Below are 25,164 nucleotides of genomic sequence, written 5' to 3'. Positions count from 1 at the left end.
GGGGTCGCCTCAGCCCATTTTCGCAGCTTAATCTAAAGTGACTCTTATGCTAAACATTGTGCATCCCGACGTTGACCTAGCGGTGGCGGCGAGCATAGCCGTTCGACCATGCCGATATCGGCATCGGCACCGGCATCGTTTGGAGGATGTGGTGCTCGAATAATAGTGGAAATGCGATATTATTTTTTACATGCATAATATATAGAAAATAGCTAGATCTCTAAATCGATGCATATGAAGCTACATATATACTCTTGGTCATAATCCCCTTAATTATCTAAAGGGGATGGATGCATGGCTTCACGTCGTCGTCGCTTTCATCGTCAGTATCTTCGTCGTCTGAGTAGTAGTACCTCCTGCACATTGTTCCGTCAAACACCTTCACTGTGAGCACATCATCGCCTTCATATTTGAAGTGTACGAACCAGCCGAAATCCACACCGTGCGCGATGGCGAATTTCTCCCAGCCCTTGTCGAGGTACATCCGGCCTTGTCCGTCAAATAGGACCTCCACGGTCCGAGAGACGAGGACCGCAGTCAGCTGCTCGCAGATACACCTTAGCTGGCTCCTTGCCGTCAAGATAGTCCGCAAATTTTTTTGGGAGTTCCTGCAAAGAGATCGAGCGCCGATCGTTTGAAATTAGGGAACCCTTGAAATTAAAGGTTTTTTAGAACATGCCCATAATTAATCACATGCATCATATATGTGGGAACGCGTACGTACCTTCTTGACCAAAGGGTCTTCATAGACGACGATGAAGAACTCCTCTATGATCAATGGCAGTGTTGACGGTGGTGGTGGCAATGATGATGATCCACTTCCCCTTCCCCTTCCCCTTCCCTTCCCCTTCCGGTCCGCGTCCGAGACGTGGAAGCCATGGCAATGGATAAAGTGTATGTGAACGAAAAGAAGAGAGAGGCAGAACCTATTGACACAAGGGATGGCCGTGTGGGTGTTTATAAGGGAGAGATGACCGTTGTAGGGTTTACACAATAAAATAAGGAGGAGATGACCGTTGTGGGGGTTTATACACAATAAATTAAGGAGGAGACGACCGTTGTGGGGGTATAGTTTATCATTTTACCGTGAAAAGTAATGCCTAAAAGGAAAGTAATGGCTACAAGAAATCGGTGATGGTTTATCGTTTTTTGCGTGAAAAGTAATGGGTACAAGAAATGGGTGATGGTGTATCATTTTTTGCGTGAAAAGTAATGGCTACACGAAATGGGTGATGGTGTATCATTTTTGTGCGTGAAAAGTAATGGCTACAACAAATCGGTGATGGTTTATCATTTTTGTGCGTGAAAAGTAATGGCTACAACAAAATCGGTGATGATTTATCATTTTTTTGCGTGAAAAGTAATGGGTACACGAAATGGGTGATGGTGTATCATTTTTGTGCGTGAAAAGTAATGGCTACAAGAAATCGGTGATGGTTTATCGTTTTTTGCGTGAAAAGTAATGGGTACAAGAAATGGGTGATGGTGTATCATTTTTTGCGTGAAAAGTAATGGCTACACGAAATGGGTGATGGTGTATCATTTTTGTGCGTGAAAAGTAATGGCTACAACAAATCGGTGATGGTTTATCATTTTTGTGCGTGAAAAGTAATGGCTACAACAAAATCGGTGATGGTTTATCATTTTTTGCGTGAAAAGTAACGGGTACACGAAATGGGTGATGGTGTATCATTTTTGTGCGTGAAAAGTAATGGCTACAACAAATCGGTGATGGTTTATCATTTTTTGCGTGAAAAGTAATGCCTAAAAAGAGTTTATAATTTAGCTCGTGAAAAATAATGCAGAAAACCAAACTTTGCGTGAAGCTAACCGACGACAGAGAGAGAGAGAGGGTGGTGGCCCCGACCGGAGAGAGAGATAGGGGTTATCCTGCCCGTTAGATCATACGATCAACGGTCGTCGGGCACGATCCGCGTGACATGGGCTAGACCAATCGGGGCAATGTTGGGCGTCCGTGAGAGTTTGTGAAGGGAGAGGGCAAAACTGAGTAGTATCAAGAAACCAAGGGCAAGTGAGTAGTAAACAGACTAAGGGATTCAAATATGAGATTTAAAAAATGGAAAATGCGTGTTTTGTACAATGAAACCCATCTTGGCCTACCTCAAACTATTTGCAATACAAATCTACATGAGTGTGAAAATTATGGTCTCATTCGGACAAAGTATGTTTTGGGGAAAGCTGTTTTGGGTAGGGCTTATTATGGAAAACCATGCACCTTCATAGCTACTAGGTGATTTGAGAAGTGGCAATTTGTGGTGAAACTTGATTTATCTACGATTTATCTATGATTTGAGAAGTGGAAATTTGTGGTAAAGACTCCATGAGTAAGTGCCACTCCTTTTCGGAATTTTTTGCACATTAAATAACTCATTTAACTAGTTAATCCCATTTGTTGACTCTCTGTTGACCAGCCACTTGAGGGTAAAACTGAGTATATTGCACTAGCCGATATTAGCACTCAAGGTGAAAGCTGAGCATACAAAAAATGCTAGTATATGACTCGAGAGTATACATGAGTATATCTAAATTTCCAAGGTTAGACTCGAGGACGCGTGTTGCGGTGCAGAAGTGGAAGACGTGCCATTGTTGACGCGTGTCGCGGTGCAGACGTGGAAGACGTGCCATTGTTGACGCGGGTCGCATTTAGGACGCGTAAGCCCCTCTCTCCCTCCCTCTGCACACGGTACGTCTCATTATCGCTCACGCACGAAACCACCCCTCTCACGTCCCATCAACTTCTCCAAAAAACCCCAACCGCCGTACGAGCCCTCCCCGCCGGCGATGGAGAAGAAGAATGCGCCGGCGGCCATCGCCCCGAGCCCGTCGCCTCCGAGCCCGTCGCCTCCGAGCCCGTAGCCGCCGAGCCCGTCGCCGCCGAGCCCGTCGCCGCCGAGCCCGTCGCCTCCGAGGGCGGCGCATCCGAGGGCGGCGCATCCAAGCGCGGCGCCTCCGTGAACCGGGCCGGTCTCACGGCCGACGGACCACTTCACAAGATCGGCGAATGCTTATTGGCGAAAGAGGAGTACGTGGACAGCTACTCTGCTATGAGGCAAGTCCGTAGAAATTGGCGCTCGGGTTTACTCGATCCCGACGTGCACCCGCACGAATGGATCATGCTACACCACGCCCTTCCACGCGCCGCTGAGTTCACCTTCCTCCATCTCGGCACATCCCGCTACGTCACCATAGATCTATCTGCAGTTCGTGCAAGGTTCAAATTCCTCGGCTTTTCCCGTGGCGTCACCATAGATCTTATTTTCAATCTTAGTGCTGAATGTTATCTCTTCAATATATTTTAGATTCTACTTCGTCGGCTTTTCCCGTGGCGTCATCGTGCTTGCCCAGAAGAACCCACCGCACAAGATACCGCTGCTGAACCCACTCACAAAGAAATCGAACACGATGTTTGAGGCGCGAGATGCCATCCGTTTTTCCGAAATCGATCGCTGTTATCAAATCCCCGACTATGGTCTTCGTTGCCACACATTACCCGCCGGAAATTGGTTGGGTCGATGAGAGCACTCCAACTAAGGATATAAATGAAGATGGGGATTGGGGAGAAGGAAGATTTTCGATCAAGAACCATGGTTTCCGTTGCATTACCCCGTTCAATGGTGAACTGTATGCGATAGCTGCGGACAATTTTGAGATCGGAAGAATAGTGTGCACCAATATACGATTGCAGCAGCGCGCGAGCACCTTGTCAAGATGGAGACACTAATTTCATTTCCGGAACTTGGACGTCGAAGTTCTACCTTGTGAAGTCGGATGGTGATCCGCTGCTTGTGTTGTTGGTCGGCGCGGCTTTGGCGGGCAAACCATTGGTGTACCGTGTGGACACTCGGAGCCGCTCTCTCCATCCGGTCACTAACATTGGCGAGTAATGCCTTCTTCGTGAATTATATCCGGTGTATCTCCGTCGACACCGGAGTGTACCCGACACTTCAACTCTGGCAGCATCTACTACACGGATTTGGGTTATATCGGAGCGTACTCTCATGATACAAATGCACGGGATGAGTGGCCACTACGTGTGGATAGAGACTCTACGGTTTGAGAAATGAACACAGGCCATACCGTTTGGAGGATGTATTGGCCTCACACTGCAGACGGAAGGAGTTCAATGAACATTTCCTTGGGGAATTGCACGAATGGAGCGACGGAGAAATATATGAGGAGGAATGAAGAACAAATTCATTCATCCTAATCTTCTTGTTGTCCATACATTGCGTGCGTGATCTTGTATATTTTTGCAGCTTAGTTTGTCGTGAACATTAACAATGTTATTGGCTGCTTTTGGCTGCTGTATGCAGTTTACCTATGTATTATACTTAGTTTTCTGATTATGCTGCTGTGAATTTATCATATAATAGCTTCTAGATTTGCTACTAGATTTGCTGCCATATTGGGCAAAAACGAGGGCCAAAAGGCATAAATAACCCCGAGAGATTTGCTACTAGATTTGCTGCCATATTGAAGAAAGACAGAAATAGAAGCTTCTCTAGATTTGATACTAATTTGGTGAAAAAGACAGAGAGAGAAAGAGGGAAAAGGTGCTCTTAAAAATGCCAATTTGGGCCGAGAGAGACAAAACCCGGCTCCTCGCTCACGTGCAACCAAACGCTTCTCGTCCTGTCCCACGCGGTCCCTTTCTACCAGCCCCACGCGACGCGGCCCCACACGACGCGGCCCCACGAGACGACGCGGCGCAACACGTCGGCACGGAACGTCCAAATAAACGGATTCCTTCCGTCCGAGCTCCTTCTGCGGGTCTTCAGACAAAGGCTAGGGTAAAACTGAGGAAAAACTAAGGGGCTGGGGAAAACTGAGCACAACTAAGGAACCGAGGGCACGAAAATAGAAATCCCAATTAATAAATCTAACCAGTTTGCTAGTCATCGTGATTCTCAACAACTGAGATTATACGTGTCCTGAAAGAATAAATGTACGTACATATCATCAAATGTGTCTTGGCTTGTTGGCTGTTGTCTTTCAGTTTTTGTAGATATCCGAATGAACATAGTCTGTACGTGGTATGTGTGTGTGTTGGGGGGGGGGGGCATGATCGATCGAATCATGCCTATTATGTTACAGTTCATCAAATGATTAACAATGGCAATTTTATCCATGGATCCGGGTATCCACGGATATTCGACCCGCCGGGCACGGGTATGGAGGGTTGGTTTTATCCATGGATTTCATGGGGCGGATATCCGATAATTCATGGAGCGGGCACAGACAGAGCTTTTTCTCCATGGATATTTGATGGATATCCAACTGACATGTGGGACCCACATGTCAGTGACACATGCGATTTTACCTACGATTAGCTGTCCTTTTTAGGCCCAAATCACCAAACCCTTAATTTAAGCCTTACTGATTTTATACTCTAAATAATCACGGAACCGCCTTGTGCTGGTAGGGCTTCCGCGGGCCGCATTGACTGTGGATCTTCGTTGATTGCTCCGCCTCCTCGGTAATGTGGTATATTGTTGCTTTGATATTCCTACGAATTGTCGACATAATTACGGCTAAAATGCTACTGAAATAATGTCGAAATGTTGCCAAAATATTCATGTTAGCTTATTATCGATGAAATGCAAGTGAAATATTGCTGAAATGGTACTCAAATTTTATGGGCATGGATATCCATGGATATCCAGGTATCCATCGGATTTGGATTTGGGGCGACATCTATGCCCATGGATACTTTCGTGGGCGGAGCAGAGCGAAGCTGATGGATTTGGGCATGGATTTGGTTTTCCTATATTCGTCCAAACCCGCTCCATTACCATCCTTACAAATGATATACGCGTGTGGCCACGTATGAGATGTAGATATCCATCTGTCTTGGGCATAGATGTAGCGGAATAACCACGTTACAAATCATCAAATTTTGTTGGGCTCGGTGGCGGATCATGCTTTTTGGTTTCTAGAGATATCTAATAAACTATAGTATTTGTACATTGTATATAGGTGGGATCAATCCTACCTATTTCGTGTTCTGAACTGTTGGCACGTATACCGAAAGAATGACAACACATATCATCAAATGTGACCATGACTGGAAAAGATTACAAAGGAAGAAGGAAAACGTCAACTCGGTGGATGATTACATACTCGTTGTGGTTCTCTAGAGCTTAAGGTATATAAGCTTGCGTACGAGTAAGAGAAAACTATACGCTTCTGGGTGCACGTCACTTAACAAGTAACAATGCCCTAACCACATCACCATGTATGGTCTAAGGCTTTTATCCGGATTGGGGTTTCTGCTTTATGTTGGTCTATTTGGAGGGTCAGAAATGATATAATTTTTAACAAAAAAGTCTCCTTTAATTTTTTGCAGGTTATCCATATGGTCTCCCATTTGGTCCAGTTGTGGGCTCTCCTCTCACCGGTGGGCCAGCGGGATGCCAGGGCTTCTGGATGCACACGTCTCCTGATGGTTGCTCAGGATATCTTGTGCCAGGTTGGTTGGCGACATACTAGAAGGCTATGTTGAGGTGTAGTCACAGTATGTGTTGTTTTCGATGGTTGATTTTTGTATCAATCCTCGGTGATGCATGAGTTGTAAACGATACTACTACTTTGAACCTTTTTATAATAAATGGCCGTGTGCATCACCATGATGCAGAAGCCGGGGCATACCCCCATTTCTAAAAAAACATCACCATGTATGGGTATAGCATACAATTGGAGACCGTAGAGAGTGTCGTTTTATAGCGATGGTGAAGCTTTCGGGCAACCCGACTAAAATATGAACCAAATTTAGAACATTTAGTTGGTCCCGCCAGCTGGCATTTACAAGTGGGTTGCACCTTCTTTAGAACTAAGTTATTTCTTGTTGTGTGGCATCGTTCTCATAATAAAAGAGCTTCTAACTGCATGAAGCACTGATGGCGGGCGGCTTGTGCCTTAAGCTACTTTGCTCATGGCACAATAGCTTTTTTGTGTCAATCAAGCTATAGTCTCCCCTTTGTCTCTCCCCACACACAGAAGTAAGGAAAAAATACAACTAACAAAAAATAGACACCTATAGTAATCGTGATTATCTAGAACTGAGAGTAAAAGCAAATGTATGACCAACAAAAAACTAGACGCTTCTAACTGCATGAAGCATGGAGGAACGACATTTGCCTTAACATACATTGCTGATGGCAAGACTTCTGGTTGTCAATTAATCAAGTTATTATTAGTTTCCTCTGTTTCTCCATCCAAACAAAAATGGAAGTACATGTGTCGCGTGGATGGGATGCTCAGATATGCACATAAGCGTGGCATATGAAACGTAAAGGGAGACAAATTAATGAATCTAGCCCATTTTCTAGTCATCGTGATTCTCAACAATCGAGAGTATATGTGTCCCAGAAGAATGATTGTGCATATCATCAAATGTGGTTAGGATCGGTGGCTCATGCATTTCAATGTTTGTAGATATCTGAATGAATCTAGTCATGATACACGGCATGTGCGTGTGTTCGGCGTCATCGATCTAATCTTGCTTATTGCGTTACAGGTCATCAAATGATACAGGCTTGTGGCCACGTACGAGAGGTAGATATTGCGTTACAGGTCATCAAATGATACAGGCTTGTGGCCACGTACGAGAGGTAGATATCCATCTACTTTGGGCATACGTGTACCTGAAGAACGGGGCTATAGGTCATCAAATGTGGCTGGGCTCGGTGGCGGCCGATGCGTTTTTGTTTCTGGAGATATCCGATAGACTCTTATAGTCATTGTACATTGTATGCGTGTGTTATCATCTGATCCTGCCTATTGTGCATTTCTAAACCGATGGCATACGTGTCCCTTAAGAAATGACGGTATACATATCATCAAATATGGCCGGGCATGAAAAAGATCACTTTGGAAAAAGAAAAACGGAGCTAGTTCAGTAGACGATGATTACATAACCGTCATGGCTCTCTAGAACCGAGAGCGTAATTAAGCTTGCGTATGACTAGCAAGAAATTACTACCTCTGTTCCGGTGGGTCGAGCCTACCCGTATTTCTAGGTTTAGTTTTACAAATATAAAAATTATACTATTGGTAAGTACAACATCTCTAGTTTCTAATGATATAAATTTTTGGTACATAACTTTTAATATGTTTATCAAATTGATAACCTAGAAATACATGTAGGACCTATACACCGGTACGGAGGGAGTAGACCCTTCTCGTTCATCAGAAAATAAAAAAAATAAAAAACTAGACTCTTGTAGGTGCATGAAGCACGAAGGGCCGTGGGCTTGCGCCTTGAACTACATTGCCGATTGCATGGCTTTTGGTGTCAATGATCGACAAAAAAAAAGCGTCATACACGTTGGATGGAGATGTGGAGATGCACGTACGGCAGAACCATAAATTACCGTCATGATCGAACTAGTGTGGGGTATAGGCAGTGCGTGAAGCGTTAAAATGGCGTCCGTTGCGGGGGTTGTAAATGCTTGGGGACTTGGGTTGTAGTTGCTCCTGCAAGTGATGATGAATGCTGGGGGCCGTGCGGGCTAGCGTGCCGGCATATGTGGTTGGATCGGCCAATGCCACAAACAACAACCGACGGTTAATTACTCCTCGATCCGGCCTCGTACGTACTGTACTACGTGTATGCGTCTCGTCTCGGTCGGTTTTCTACTTGTGCAAACGAAAATTGATTATCATGTGGCGGTGTTGCGTTTGGACACGCGCGGGCGGGCGTCCCTGTCGTAACAACTGCGCGCGCTGATTGTCCGGCTGGGTGGTGACGAGGCTGTAGTGTGTAGACCTCATGCTTAATTAGGCCCCGTTAGTTCCGGGAGGTCCATCAGCACGGATCGTATGCCGCGATTTCTCTCGTCTCATCCTTCCCATACGCACGGACATTCTCCGCCGTAGCCCCTAATCTTGTAGCCAGAAAATAAGCCAGGGCCGTATAGGGACGTCGTAACGGGCAGAAGGGAAAATGGCCTTGGTTCTGCCAATCAACCTGGCGGGGACCCTGCAGGGCAGACCCCAACGTATACGTATGCTCGTGATGCAAACAAATTGCTCGCCACAACCAAAACCATTCATGATAAAGAAAAAAAGAGGCAGTAGAATCGGGGTCTGCATGTCCACCTTTTGCCGTGATCGTAATTACTCCGACCCCTCCCTACTATTCCCTTCCCTGGCACTGCCGCATGAGGTAGCATGACCCGCCACTTTTCGACCCGCAAGACAAGAATATGTCGTCTGTCTAAAGCCCTCTCTCCTACACAGCTCGCTCGCCCATGCCCTGTGTTCGTAGTATGAGCATTTCCAGAGCACACGGCCAACTTGCGCAGCAAAAGGTCCCCAAACCGACCTGGAGGACGCAGTAGCTCATGAATGTGTATCAGTGACAAAACGTACGCGCCATTGCCAGTGATGCCCACTGGAAGGCCACAGCACAGAGGCTTGTCGTACCAGCCTCGAACCAGCTCATGGAGATGCTACAGGGACTCAGGTCAGCCTGGCTGGGCGCAAGGAAAGAATCTTCCAATCAAGGGCACCCAGGACCTAGCTTAGCTAGCAACATTTTAATTATTTTAATATAATACACACCCCAAGAGAAGCATAACAAACAAACTAATCATCATCATCACCCCAGGCCCCTTTATTCTTTCCACTATGATTCCCCAGCTCTTCCTCCCCCCTCCTCCCTCCCTGATTACATCACATTACATTAACATGAAAACCATTCGTCGGAGGAAAAAGGAAATCGCCATATCTTGGGGCACTAAGTAGTTAATTTATGCACACCGAGCACACCAGGGCTACTACCGCCGGCCACACAGTGCCTCCCCCTCCACGCCATTACCTTGTCGAATGCATCGTTGTTAAATCCATCGTCCTCTCACTCGTAATGCTCCTGGACATCACCAGCAACACCGCGACGTTGGGGGCAACAATGGCCTTAGGTAAAACGGGGGTGGTCTCCTCCTACGCCACTTGCGACTGGTTGTGGCGGATCTCGCAATCGCACATCTAGTTACAGGTACGAGTCGGGGAGGCACGATTGCCGGTTATAACCAAGCTGAAAACCGAGCTCTGACTCCGTTCATGATGTCGTCTGTGCACCGCTACCTTTTTAAAGGCATCATCGCCGCATCCACCGTCTTCTCACTCGTAATGATAAATATAGGGGAAACCCTTGATCCGGTTCTCCCATATAGGACCATGGTGGTTTTTGGTGTCACTCTCCCTCGTGGGTGCAACTATTTTTGGAGCGGATTCTGGATGAGATAGGCAAGTGGCGGAGCGGTGTTGCTTCTACCCCTCGAACGCGGGGGGAAGGGGGATCAGCAACACGACATAGCGAGGTCTAGCTCAGTGAAAAACATGTCATTTTGGACTCGTGCAAGGCGATGGTGCTGCCTGGCGATGTCTACGACATGCCCAGCGAGGTTTATGCGGATCTATGTCATGAAGTTGGCTCATTTGTTCGATGGTGGTGATAGCTTTAGAAGTGTGCACATGAAGTGCCTAGTGAGGGTCTACTGGATTGGATGTGATCTCCTGGTTCTCCACACCATGACTCGGTGATGTCCCCAATACCTAACTTATGGGGCGTTGTTTGTAATTGTACGACATAAGGCCTTCATGGGGCGTTGTTTGTGTTTTTTAAGGTCCTATTGGATTCGCGAGAGAGCTCTTGGCTCGTCCCCCGCGGGTGACCAGGGGCCAACCCTAGCCATCACCGCACCTACCTCCTTCTTCCCTTCCTTCTCCGCCCACCGTCGGTTTGCCATAGGATGACTCGGCGATGCCTCGGTTACCTAGTTGTGCTATAAATGCGACAAGCAAATAATGAAGAATGATCAAGAACACACGAGGGGGACACGTGATTTTAATGCGGAAAACTCTCTCTAGCAAAGAGGTAAAAACCACGGACGCGGGCCAGCAAACTTTACTATATATAAGGGAGTGTTTACAAACACCGCGGGTTATCTTCTGAAGTGATTACCCCTAGCCGGAGGCTTACAAGAGGTATAAATAGGCGGTGATAACGATCACTACCGTGGTGCTCGTTCCGCTCGTCAGAAGTTAGCCTTCTTATAAATTTAAATCACCACCACATAACAAGTTGATGGGGTTGTTTATGTTACTAGGTCATAATGTCCCAATGGCACAATCTTCACGCATTGACGGGTTTGTATGTGTCGTGTGGTGGCTTCGGTAATTAGGATATGTATGCTCGTAGGCCAGGGTATTAATGAACCTCATTTTCTAGAAACAATCTATCTAGTTAATCAATTAGTTATTGATTGCAAGGCAACACAAACAAGAAATAAATAGATAAGCGTTTTTGGTTAATCGTTTTCTTGGCGCTGGAGGGCATCACAAACCACATGGCGCCGGAAGGGGGAAAAAGAGTGGAAGCAACCCGGTAGGTAGAGACGCGGCCATGGCGTCCCCCGCAACACGCGCCCATGGCAATGTGCTCGCCACCTCCTACATATAAACGCACACACAAGGCAGAGGTGAAGCACGCACAATTTGATCCCACTGTCATCACAGGCAGGGTTGGTTGGGCAGCTCTACAAGACAAGGCAGCTGAGCCCAGCCAAGGTCTCAAAACCTCTACCGACACACTACCCAGCCTCCCTCGCCCCATAAATCCCCGCGTACTATACTCCCCATTTCGCACCACAGCCTCCTCCTCCTCCTCCTCCTCTCAGCTCGCACATGCCAAAGCCTGCCTCCTCCATTGCCTAGCTTAGTGGGGAGAGAGAGCCACCTCGCCTGCCTGCCTGCCTGCCATTGCTGGTTGGAGGTAACCCCTCCTGCTCCTCGTAGACGGCAAGGCATTGAGGACGACGGCCATGGCGCCAGCGGTGGCCGCCGGAGGCCGCGTGGGGACTGTTGAGGCGCCTGCTGTCGCTGCGGCGGCGAGCCAGAAGAAACCCTGCGCTTGCGGGTTCCAGGTGTGCGCGTGCACGGGGTCGGCGGCGGTGGCGTCCGCCGCGTCGTCCCTGGACATGGACATCATGGATTCGGGGCGGATCGGGCCGCCCGGCACCGAGGGGTGGGTGGGCGTGGAGCTCAACCCCGAGACCGACGAGAGCGGCGCCGTCGTCGACGACCGCCCCGTCTTCAAAACAGAGAAGATTAAGGGCGTCCTGCTCTACCCGTACAGGTACGTGCGAGCACGCCCAAGCTCTACACTAGCGTAGCGCCTTCCAATTATTATTACCCATCTTAATTATATCTGAATTATAGTAGGGGTAGTAATAATCTTACTACATAAGCATGCAGTCCTTGGTTGATTACAGTATTTACTAGGTACACTCTTGCACACCAGCAGCTGCTGCATTGTGCAGCGGTTTGACAGTCAGTTACACATCTGTTGTCACCGGTGCTCATGCAAATGTTGCCGGTATAGTGTCCTAGGATCTAGCCATGGTCGGTGTTACTCTAATCAGGGCAGTTAGCTAAATCTCAGGGTTAAAAAACAAAACATAATAAAATAAAACAGGAGTACGCAGTCCCAGACAGGTGCACGTTAGAGCCGTGGCAATGATGGGTGGAATACGCCGAAACGAGCGCGTCCCGGTGTGGGATGTTCGCTCGGTGCGCCGCTGGTTCTTCTCTTCTCATTCGTCATCCCCTCGCGGTGCGGGCCCCTAGAGGGGACGGTAGCCGTTGGGCCTGCCTGGCATGTGGGCCGCCCTGGGGGCTCATAAATCTTTACCACTTTGGAGTAAAAAAGTGGCCGTGTGGTGTGGGAGGATGGATGCAGCCTGGCTGCTTTGCTATGGGAATCCGAGGTGAAATGAAACGAGAAGGCAGTGGGCATGGCTTGCATGTGAATTCAAGACACATCATTAAAAGCCTATCCTTCTTGCCTGCCTGCCTGCCTGCAAGATTAGGATGGGTTAACTTTTGGGGGGCTCGGATAAGATAGGAAAAGCTACTAGTAACATGTTCTTGTTTGCCTCTGGGAAAACGTATGCATGCTGGAGGTAGTATGCTATGAGATCTCAGTTCCATAGATAGATAGATGGTGTGTAGTGACGTAGTGTAGGTAGCTTTTGTTGAGTATTTCCATGTACTCCCTCTGTTTTAGTTACTTGTCGCTGATTTAGTATAACTCTGTACTAAATTAGGGATAACTAGTATGAAAGAAAAAGAGAGTAGCATATAAGGAAATAATTCGATGTCATATATCGTCATCATAGAAAGAAAAGGAGAAGAAGAAAAAGAGCGGTGCCACTTATAAAAGTGGGAGTCATGTTGGCACCGAGAAAGAAGTTATAAAAGTGGGAGAGTTACAGCTCAGAATGTAGTGTGCTACATATATAAGTTCAAAGTCCACTAAGTTTGAGTATCATGTACAAAAGTAGCAAGCAAGATTTCGTACGATTTCTCCGTGGTAAACACATCACATTAGTCGCACTGGTCTAAGTATATAAAACCTACCTTGTTTAGTTTAGCAGGAGAAGGTTCCAACATCGGTCCTTTTAGCTCCACTAGGCAAAAGGAAAATAACAGCAAAGCAAAATAAAAAAAAGAGGCCCTTGATCATCATATTAATGGAGCAACGAATCCAGCGAGACCACCGCTGCTAGCACAAGACTGGTGGTGGTGGTGGCATCCATATGGTATGATATGCCCTCGCACGACGGGTAGGCGGTGGGGGCCTACCGACAGCCTCAGCATGTCGGTGCGCTCGGTGTTTCCAGCTCACACTCATTGACTTGCCAGCCAGCCGGCCTTCGCTGTCCATACGGACAGAGGATTGATGCCCTTTGGCTTTTTGGCATTTGCAAAAACTGATTTGCTTTATATTACGCGGGAAAGCAAACAAAAGATGAACATGCCGCATGTTCCCTCCAATTATTGCACCCAATCAATCATCAACGGAACCCGGTTAACCTCCAGTAGTAATTTACTTAGTACCACTACCGCAGTTAATTAATTAATTACTTGGGCGAGTTAGATGATGAACTGACGGTGAATCACAAATGTGCAATGCAGGGTTCTGATCTTCGTCCGTCTGATCGCCTTCACCCTGTTCGTGATCTGGCGTATCTCGCACAAGAACCCGGACGCGATGTGGCTGTGGGTGACCTCCATCTGCGGCGAGTTCTGGTTCGGCTTCTCCTGGCTGCTGGACCAGCTGCCCAAGCTGAACCCCATCAACCGCGTCCCTGACCTGGCGGTGCTCCGGCAGCGCTTCGACAGGCCCGACGGCACCTCCACTCTCCCGGGGCTGGACATCTTCGTGACCACCGCCGACCCCATCAAGGAACCCATCCTGTCCACCGCCAACTCCGTGCTCTCCATCCTCGCCGCCGACTACCCCGTGGACCGCAGCACCTGCTACGTCTCCGACGACAGCGGCATGCTGCTCACCTACGAGGCCCTGGCCGAGGCGTCCAAGTTCGCCACCCTCTGGGTGCCCTTCTGCCGCAAGCACGGGATCGAGCCCAGGGGTCCCGAGAGTTACTTCGAGCTCAAGTCCCACCCTTACATGGGGCGGGCGCAGGACGAGTTCGTCAACGACCGCCGCCGCGTCCGCAAGGAGTACGACGAGTTCAAGGCCAGGATCAACTCGCTGGAGCACGACATCAAGCAGCGCAACGACGGGTACAACGCCGCCGTCGTGCAAGGGGAGGGCCAGCTCCGCCCGACGTGGATGGCCGACGGGAACCAGTGGGAGGGCACCTGGGTCGACGCCTCCGAGAACCACCGCAAGGGCGACCACGCCGGCATCGTTCTGGTCAGCACTCATCCACTGTTTTACTTACTCTACTATACTACTTTTTCCTACTAGATGCATGCATGCCATTGTTCATCTATTTCTGTTATTTGGAATTATGCTGATTCGTTAGTTAGGGCCTCGTTATTAGTGCCCATGTGATGTGACGCCTGTCTGCTTGCCCCGATCGATGGATCCGTCGGAGATTCGACGGAATAGACGCGGCGATGGCGGAGGGCGCAACCACCGGGAGGGCAGCCCAGCCAGGCACACTTGTAGACAGACATGGAACAAGACATGCTCTGCGCTGCGCTGCTCTGCTCTCGTGTGTGGCCAGCAATGCAATGCAATGGGTGGTTCCATTCATTCATTTCATTTCGTTGCTGTGACGAGGAATGGTGGTTGGGGTGGTCCTTTCCTCCCGACACCACTACAGCGCCCGCTTTATGGCACTCTTTAATTCACCGCCTCTGCATTCTCACATCAATCATTGATGTGAGGCTCCATTTAGTAGTAATTGGAGTCATTACGATAACTAATTTGGTTGCTCATTTAATTGGAGTAATTAAGATTAACTAGTAATTACTACCCCTTCTCAGGGTTTATCTAATCAACCACCCTAATTTCACCTTCAACCCTTTACTATTACCAGCACTCGTCTACCTAGTGTAGTAAAGAAACATTTTTACATTTTAATCGAACCAGCTCAAATTAACCATGCCATTCAGTTACCCACTCTGAACTGTAAGTGTACTATTGCTGACAATGGTGTGCACTCGATGATGCAGGTGCTGGTTGAACACCCGAGCCACACCCGCCAGTACGGCCCGCCGGCGAGCGCCGACAACCCGCTGGACTTCAGCACCGTCGACGTGCGTCTCCCCATGCTCGTCTACATGTCCCGCGAGAAGCGCCCGGGAGTGAACCACCAGAAGAAGGCCGGCGCCATGAACGCGCTCACCCGCGCCTCCGGCCTGCTCTCCAACGCCCCCTTCATCCTCAACCTCGACTGCGACCACTACATCAACAACTCCCAGGCCCTCCGCGCCGGCATCTGCTTCATGGTCGGACGCGACAGCGACACCGTCGCCTTCGTCCAGTTCCCGCAGCGCTTCGAGGGCGTCGACCCCACCGACCTCTACGCCAACCACAACCGCATCTTCTTCGACGGCACGCTCCGCGCCCTCGACGGCATGCAGGGCCCCATCTACGTCGGAACAGGGTGCCTCTTCCGCCGCATCACCGTCTACGCATTCGACCCGCCCAGGATCAACGTCGGCGGGCCATGCTTCCCCATGCTCGGCGGGATGTTCGCCAAGACCAAGTACGAGAAGCCCGGGCTCGAGATGACCATGGCCAAGGCCAAGGCGGCGCCGGTTCCCGCTAAGGGCAAGCACGGCTTCCTGCCCCTGCCCAAGAAGACGTACGGCAAGTCGGAGGCCTTCGTCGACAGCATCCCGCGCGCGTCGCACCCGTCACCGTACGAACCTGCCGAGACGGTCGCCACCGACGACGGCATCATGGCCGAGGCGGTGAACGTGACGGCGGCCGAGTTCGAGAAGAAGACCGGATGGGGCAAGGAGATCGGCTGGGTCTACGACACCGTCACGGAGGACGTCGTCACGGGCTACCGGATGCACATCAAGGGCTGGCGCTCGCGCTACTGCTCCATCTACCCGCACGCCTTCATCGGCACCGCCCCCATCAACCTCACCGAAAGGCTCTTCCAGGTGCTCCGCTGGTCCACGGGCTCCCTCGAGATCTTCTTCTCCAAGAACAACCCGCTCTTCGGCAGCACCTACCTCCACCCGCTGCAGCGCGTCGCATACATCAACATCACCACATACCCGTTCACCGCCATCTTCCTCATCTTCTACACCACCGTCCCGGCGCTCTCCTTCGTCACCGGCCACTTCATCGTGCAGCGCCCCACCACCATGTTCTACGTCTACCTCGGCATCGTCCTCTCCACCCTGCTCGTCATCGCCGTGCTGGAGGTCAAGTGGGCGGGCGTCACCGTCTTCGAGTGGTTCAGGAACGGGCAGTTCTGGATGACGGCCAGCTGCTCCGCATACCTTCAGGCCGTCTTCCAGGTGCTCATCAAGGTCATATTCCAGCGGGACATCTCCTTCAAGCTCACATCCAAGCTGCCCACGGGAGACGAGAAGAAGGACCCCTACGCCGACCTCTACGTCGTAAGGTGGACGCCGCTTTTCATCACTCCCGTCATCGTCATCTTCGTCAACATCATCGGATCAGCGGTGGCCTTCGCCAAGGTGCTCGACGGAGAGTGGACGCACTGGCTCAAGGTCGCCGGAGGCGTGTTCTTCAACTTCTGGGTGCTCTTCCACCTCTACCCGTTCGCCAAGGGCATCCTCGGCAAGCACGGCAAGACGCCAGTCGTCGTGCTCGTCTGGTGGGCATTCACCTTCGTCATCACCGCCGTGCTCTACATCAACATCCCGCACATACATCATAGCTCGGGAGCCAAGGTGGCGCACGCTCATCATGGACAGAAGTTCCTCGCCTGGCCGTGAGCTTGGAACTGCTGATCTCGATGACGTCGCCGCCGTGCGTCCCAAAGAAAGAGGGCAGCAGAAAAAGAAACGAGTCATTCACTGAACTGTGCATGCAACGTTCTGATCAAAAGAAAGTGCCCGCCATTTCATTTCATTTTTTGCCCGCTTGTTTATAGTTTTGTCCAGAAAAGTTGGTGTTGGTTTGAATTATAGTTTTTATTTACCTGTGGTAATTAGGTCTGTACTTATTAATCATACATTACATTGCTCGAACAACAAAGGAAGGGACTTACCGGTGGGGGGCTGGGGTGTAAGAAAGAGCTTGTACTGTACAAGCTGGACGATGTATACAGAAACTGAGAGGCTGAGAGTGGGGTGTATGGTGGTATTCATTTGGTATATGGAAACAATAAATGCAATTTCATTAATTCGTGCATGGAGTACTTGTTGTTATGATATGTGCACACTACTCGTAGTCTATGAGTTGTGCTAGTGCGGCTAGCTACCCTACCATGATAACTGAGCCAAACATGTTCGCTTCATTATGTCTTAGGGAATTATTCTCTTCACCATCTCTTGCCCATTATTTGTCTTGTGAACTACTAGAAGCCATGCATGTGATCAGCCAGATTTATTATGATATCTCGTTTCATGGTTGGTGCTTGAGAATCTTACGCACTCTCAATTCACATAATAATCGCATAGGGGTAAAGATGCAGCCAGGTGCCGGCCGCTTATTTAAGTGCACCCCGAACCACGCGAAATGGTCGCCTATTACACGGCTCACAAACTCTTGCTGAGGTGGAGCTACCTATAATTCATAGGCGGGATTTAACTTGGATATTCGAAAGTTGGAGTATGGTGGCTTGGGCATTGTGGACCTCATCTAACTGAGATCAGCTTTAGAGTCTGGCGTGTTTGGAGGATGCCCACCAACTTGCTCCAGGCTTGGGCTCGACATGCAGTTCTCCCTGGACAAGTGTACTGTGTTCAACACATCCACGAACATGGTGTGGTTGGCACTGGAACCTTCGTCCTATTCTAGGTAGAATGTTGTTTTGACGGGAAAGCTGAGATAGGGGTGGATTTACTTTCATTAGTGTCTAGGCACATTCGAAGTCCCACCGAACAACGAGGCCCTATGGCGTGGTATTTATTACAAGTACGCCATGAGGTACCTCACGGTGAGGAGAGGAGGGGTGTATGATCTGGTAGACACGGGATAGTGATACGCAAAGTAAACTCAAGTTCAAGATCCACGACGGTGGAGGATATCTACTTCGCTATAAATCACTATAAAGCAACGGTGTGTGTAGGGTTATAATGGTCAGATTGTTTCTTTCCATAGGCTACCCGAGGGTCGGCTTATACACAACATTGAGGCTAGGTTTACACGTGAGTCCTAACCAGCTATGCCACATAGTCCTAGGCCATTACATATCCATGTCGCACGCTCCAAGTCTTCCGCCTTGGACCTCGTACCCAGATTTGTCCACTACTAGGAAAAGGCCTATAGCTGCCGGCGCTACTGCCGGCGCACCATGTTTTGACCGCACCGGTGCTAAATACTACTGGCGCACAATGTTTTGGCCGCGCCGGTGATGGCCCAATACCGCTGGCGCAACAAAAATTTAGTGCGCCAGGGATAATGTTAGAAGAGGTCCGGGCCCAATCAAACAAGGGAGCTCCCCTTACCCCCGGCGCGCCTCTATGGTGGTGCGCCAGTGGTAAACAATGTACCACCATAGAGGTGCGCCGGGGGTAAGGGGAGCAAAAAAATTCTCTCCAAACCCCACGGGAACGCCTTTTCCAGTTTTGAAAAAATAAAAGAAAATGATAAAAATTTCAAAAAATTAAATCCTTCGAGATGCCCATGTATTATGCCATGTAGTTTGAATGAAAATTTAAAAACATGAATTTCGATATATTATGCAAGACAGCGTCATGTTTCGGTAAAACGGGATTTCTGGTTGCATACGACCTCCGATGAAACAAAAATTATATCAAAATCTATCTACCTGAAATTTCCTATCCGAATTCAACGAGCAAAACAGAAACATGACTTTTTTGAGCTTTTATATTTTGGTAAAAAAATAAAAACATTACCCCCGGCGCACCGCCGTATTAGGTGCGCCGGTGGTAACCTAGACTATATATTCAAGCCGGCCCTCCTCCCTCTTCTCCTTCCTCACTTCTCCCCCTTCTCCTCTTTCCCTCCTCCTCTTCTCCTTGTAATCCTCACCGATGGCCTCGTCCTCCTCCTCCTCCTACTCCGGTGACCTCCTCCTATTCCGGTGACCTGCTCCTCCTCCGGTAACCTCCTCCACCTCGGGCCTCTACCTCCACTTCCGGCCTTCTCCTTCTCCTTATCATCGTCATCCTCCACCTCCACCTCCGGCCATCTCCTCCTCCTCCTCCTCCTCCTCTTAAACCACCACCTCCGGTCTCATCCTCCTCCTCCTAAACCACCACCTCTGACCTCATTCTCATCCTCCTCCTCCTTCTCCTCCTACTCCTACATCGTCCCGGAAACGATGATGGTGGTCATTGGTCAACACCGTTGGGGAACCCCAAGAGGAAGGTGTGATTAGCACAACAGCAAGTTTTTCCTCAGTACGAAACCAAGGTTTAATCGATCAGTAGGAGAAAGGCGTGACTTCTGAAAGTGTTGCTGGTTGACTAGTGGCAGGGCGCATTACTGGCGTCTGCAACAACGTGGAACCTTTACACAACACAACCCAAATACTTTGCCCCAACTTACAGTGAGGTTGTCAATCTCACTGGTTTGCTGAACACAAAGGATTAGACGTATCGAATGGAAGGAGATGTTTGCAGAAAGTATACAGAACATGATTGCAGTTGAATTTATCAGTAAAGGAAATAGAACCGGGGTCCATAAGTCACTAGAGGTGTCTCTCCATAAAGAAAATAGCATGTTGGATAAACAAATTACAGCTGGGCAATTGACAGAATATTGATTCAATACATGACAAGATGATTACTATGAGATTTTATATATGCATTACAACATAATACATAGACTGTAATCCAACTACGTCTATGACTAATAATCCACCTTCAGGTTAGCGTCCGCACCCCTTCCAGCATAAAGTTGCAAGCAACAGACTATCGCATTAAGCAATATATGTAAAGTAAACAATAGAATTACCCTTGAAGAAAACATTGTTGTTTTCTCCCTAGTAGCAACAACACATCTAAAATCTTAGAAGTTATAAAGTCACTCTCCCAGAAAAGTAGAGACATGAACCTACTATCGAGCATAAATACCTCATCTTAGAGTCACAAGTGTCCACTTTGCCAGAGTTTCTACTAGCAATGAAGAGCATGCAAGATCACAAATAACATATGACATGAATATATAATCAATCTCAACATAGTACACAATATTCACCGGATCCCAGCAAACCAAACATATAGGATTACATAAAGATGATCTTGATCATGTAGGGCATCTCACAAGATCGATACATGAAGCACAAAGTGGAGAAGACAACCATCTAGCTACTGGTATGGACCCATAGTCCAGGGATGAACTACTCACGCATCACTTCGGAGGCGGGAATGGCGATATAGATTTCTCAGGCGGTGATTTCCCCCTCCGGTAGGGTGCCGGGAAGAGTTTCAGAACCCCCGAGATGGGTTCTGCGATGGCGGCCGCGACGAAACTTTTCGTGGATGGAGGCTCGGGTATCCACGGTTTTCCAGAGAAGATGTATAAATAGGCGGAAGATTTAGGTCGGTTGCGCACCTGGTGGGCCCAAGCCCCCCTAGGCGCGGGCCAGGCCTAGGCCGCGCCATGGGGTGGTCTGGCCGCCCTGTGACACCTCTTCGATCCCCCTCTGAACTTCGTCTTCGTTTTTGTAAAACTAGCATGGTGGCCCTCGCAAATGCGAGGGCGTCATTTTTAGTGCATTTAAAGTGTTCAAGAAATAAAGTATTTGATAATACATAATGCTATCCCATGATATCTAAAAAGTTATGCTAAATATAATCTCACATATTTCAGTAGAATCTTTAAGCATCCTAAAATACTGATTTTTTACGAAATATACTATAGATGTAGATGCTCACAAATGTGTAAATACACTCATCCCTATGAACACACGTACATCCTACCCTAGTATTCCTGAAAGATCAACTTTTAAAACACTAATGTGTTTATTTTGGAGGTGATATTATCTTATTATATAGAAGTATGGTTTTATAATGATGTTAGATCAGTACACAACATTAATAACACTAATAAATTTTATTCCTGAACAGAAGAAAAATAGGCACCCTCTTTATTAGGCAAGCCAAATTTAATTGTTACTAATTACCTTGTCCCTCTATTTTTTCATCACCTCTATAATTTTAAAATGTGTTACATTTTAAATATCTTAATTTTCATGGTGAAACTTGAATCACAAGGTCTCTGTTGAGTCCCAAACCAACGCATGTGTCTCTCATTTCTAATAATAATACGCACCGATAACATATACATACCGGATCCGCGCATCGGCCACTTCAAAGCATATATATAAGCTCATCAAGTATGTTGATTTTTTTATGCAAGAGCCTAGAAGTTGACTATATATGACATACTCCATCTGGTTTAAAATAATTACCAAAGAATGGACACATTAAAACATATCTATATATGTATTCATTTATCTAAATTGTTTATGGTTAATTATGAGTAGCTTAATTAAGCAACTGAACAAATTAAGTTCTGGCCATTAGCCCATAAAATTATACTTGACATAGCCGCGCGTGCATAGTAGGTCTCTATTGAGTCCCACTAGATTTAGAGGTGCGCCTTGGCGCACCATCCCGTCAATTTCATTTTGATTTACACTTTGTATAATAATGATAAAATTAGGTAGCTAAATGATAATACATTGTTAGATTTTACAAAACAAAGTCAATCAAATGAAATTAGGATAAAATAAACCAAATCATCAACCAAACGTGCTTATATACAATTAGAGAAATAGAGGCATATATTATAATAATTAACACTCTGGTTTTTTCAAGATCGATAAAATTAAGGATAGAACAACAAAAGCAACATCTACATGAGTCTATTTCAGAATGGTCTTTAGAAGTCACGTCGTAATTGCATTTACCGGGTAAACATAAAAAATTATCAGGTGATTGAACGTAGTCAAACAGCAAAATAGGTAAGGCCGGCGCCAGGCAGGTGCGGTGGCCGCATTCCGGCAAGGTCGTCTATGCTTATGTCAAGATAAGCTAATTAATAGCATCCCTATCGTTCTGATCGTTCTGAAGAATCATTCGGTTCAATAAAATTACAGCGATCCATTATAAAAGCTGAATTGTTGGTTTTCCAAGTGTATTTCTCTGATTTTCCTTTACTATGTACACAGGGTACAAAAAAATTGTTGAAAAGGAGAGATAACATCATTGTATTTGTGTTCTGTCATAAACTCCTCTAATTTTCCGTGACTTGATGCGTAATGATTAGACTGTAGCTTTCTGAACTCTTATTTTCCGTGACTTGATGCGAGCTGATTAGACTGTAGCTAGCTAGCAGAGGGTCGTTTGTCCTAATTCTAATTAAGGATGGTTTGTGAATCAGATTTTTCAGAGAACTTAAAGGACACATCAATTTAAGCTCTGAACCTATCTGCTGAAATTGGCCTGGGAAACATTCACCGATGCTCATAACCTGAAAAGCATTCTCTGAATTTTTGTATATCAAATAGCTGCAGCAAACAAATATAGGAGAAATGCATGTACAAGCAACCCTATCAACCTGTGTGAGCTCATCTATTTATTCAATTGCATAAGCAGCAGGTTCACTGGTTGACAATTTATTTGTGCTGCTAGCTGCATTGTAGCTGAAGTAGCATGTATTATGTGCAAAAAAATGCCAGCAGTATATCAGAAATCAGATTATAACCCAAACTGCAGTACGAGCTCGCATGGAATATCTCAGATTATAACACAGCATCAGCTGCAGTAAGCATCAGCTGCAGTAACGATGTTTGACCAAAACGAACATAAAACTAATTATTTCCTTTCAGAAATTTACATTCACCAACAATTTGCCGTTCACTTATTTCTCAATTTTGTATTCACCTACACATGCTAGTCAAGTTCGTCAGGATGTCGCGGCCGCCTACCTAGACAGGACGGTCTACCAAAACTTCGTTGCGGGCGAAATGGATCTCGTCCTAGGCTGTTGTTGCTAGGATATGATGTCCTCCTCCGGTAGTGTCTCCATCGCATAGCCTGGCAACATATCTACAAATGAAAAAAAAACGTAACCCGATCTCTTATTATCCGGACTAAAACATATGACAGACATAACTTTCGGACTGTTCTACCTCTATAAGAAGATTTTGTAATAATGTCGATTTGTGTGAGATGAGAATGAGAGCATCTCTTCATATTCCTTTGTTATAATTTCTTCAACTGCATAAACTGATCTCTTAGCTTACTTTGGTTTTATTTCCGGATCAGCTACTGCAAAACTAAGTTCCTTCTCTATAACACGGTTTACTTCCTATTCTTCGAGAATTTTACTGAAGTTGTGTCGCACAATTTCCTCTTATCCAACATGTTTCCGTAGCCTTACGCTAATCACCCGTGATGCACACAGTTCGAAACAACATAGCACAATCAGAATTTACAATACATGATTCATCCATTTGTAGTAATGCCCCTTTAAGTAGCTGCTATATGTTACCGAACTTTCAAATATGATTTTTAAGGCTATAGAGATAACATACCTTGCCATGCTCGGAAAACTTGTATAAGAGCAAAATGAAACAATAGTTACCAAACTATGTCACTTGCGTATAACTGAAGTAAGACATGTTCATTTCCGTCTTATTTGCACCATGCAACAACCATTCATTTTACCAGGTGATTTAGCTGCTTATATTATGCATTTGATATAACATTAAGGAGTCGTGGTTTGAATCATCTGTTTTACTATGAACTACAAATTCACTATGTTAGTCTCTACATAAAACTGGAAATGGAATATTGTCATTTCGCTCGAGAATTTATGCTTAGTAGCCACGACACGGGAATACTTAATGGTAGGCAGGCCAAGGGAAAACAATTCGATTACCATCCTCGGAGACGCGGACGACCGCGGAACACCGCAACACCTTGGTGACGGCGAGCACTGGCTTTGCTTGAATCTGCACATCCTCTGAAGCTGCGTTTTCCTGCAATCCAGTGGAAAAATTTATGCGCACAGGGCAAGATTTATTCAGCAGTACAATGCAAAGTTGGCATCTGTGGTGAAATATAGTACACAACAATGGGAGGGAAACCATCTCAAACTCCAGGGATTTTCTCCTAAACTAAATGAGCTGCCTCCATAAGCTTCACGTAAACTTTTATTCTGTGAATGAATGAGTGTTCTCCTCTAAAATGAAGAAACTTCTGGATGAAACAATTAGCAGCCAAAACAATAGTTATCAATTTGGATTTACGGCATGCTGAAATCCTTATTGAACTGGAGTTAATAAATCTAAAGGAAAGTATGTAACCTTTAGATGCGAAATTCATGTTGAGCTGTGTCATTGAGGTCCAAGGGCAGTGCTATTGAGGAGCTAATCCAAAGACTCGCGCAATAAGTTTTTTTTGCTACTCATTACTTTAAGACTAATTGGTCTAAAAAACAGAATAAGAGGCGTGCGAATTATCATGGCGTATCACTCATTTGGCGATGACCCATTATTCAACATTGGAAGGGTTTGTAACTCCGTATATATAAATAGGTTATATCATATCATGGCATACCATCTCAAAGCAGCTTAATACATCCAAATTCATCCAAGATTCCGGAACCATGAATATACTCATTTTCCGGTTACTCTCACAATTGGCGAGATTCCATAAAATTCAATGAGACCTTGCTCTACTAACAAAGGAGTT

At 46.9% G+C, this 25,164-nt stretch overlaps 1 protein-coding gene across 1 annotated transcript; it reads left to right on the top strand.

The window, feature by feature from the left end:
• Positions 1 to 11,522: 11,522 nt before the first annotated feature.
• On the top strand, positions 11,523 to 17,672 carry LOC124687649 (probable mixed-linked glucan synthase 6). The gene is made up of 3 exons (XM_047221417.1): positions 11,523 to 12,160; positions 14,002 to 14,746; positions 15,514 to 17,672. Exons 1-3 carry the CDS (start codon positions 11,847 to 11,849, stop codon positions 17,260 to 17,262), a joined length of 2,808 nt encoding a protein of 935 aa, XP_047077373.1. The 5' UTR covers positions 11,523 to 11,846; the 3' UTR covers positions 17,263 to 17,672.
• The last annotated feature ends 7,492 nt before the right edge of the window (positions 17,673 to 25,164 follow it).

The sequence above is a fragment of the Lolium rigidum genome, chromosome 1 (genome assembly GCF_022539505.1).
Source record: "Lolium rigidum isolate FL_2022 chromosome 1, APGP_CSIRO_Lrig_0.1, whole genome shotgun sequence".
Classification (NCBI taxonomy): Eukaryota; Viridiplantae; Streptophyta; class Magnoliopsida; order Poales; family Poaceae; genus Lolium; species Lolium rigidum.
Note: the sequence above shows the minus strand (reverse complement) of the source record. Positions and strands in the feature narration are given on the sequence as shown.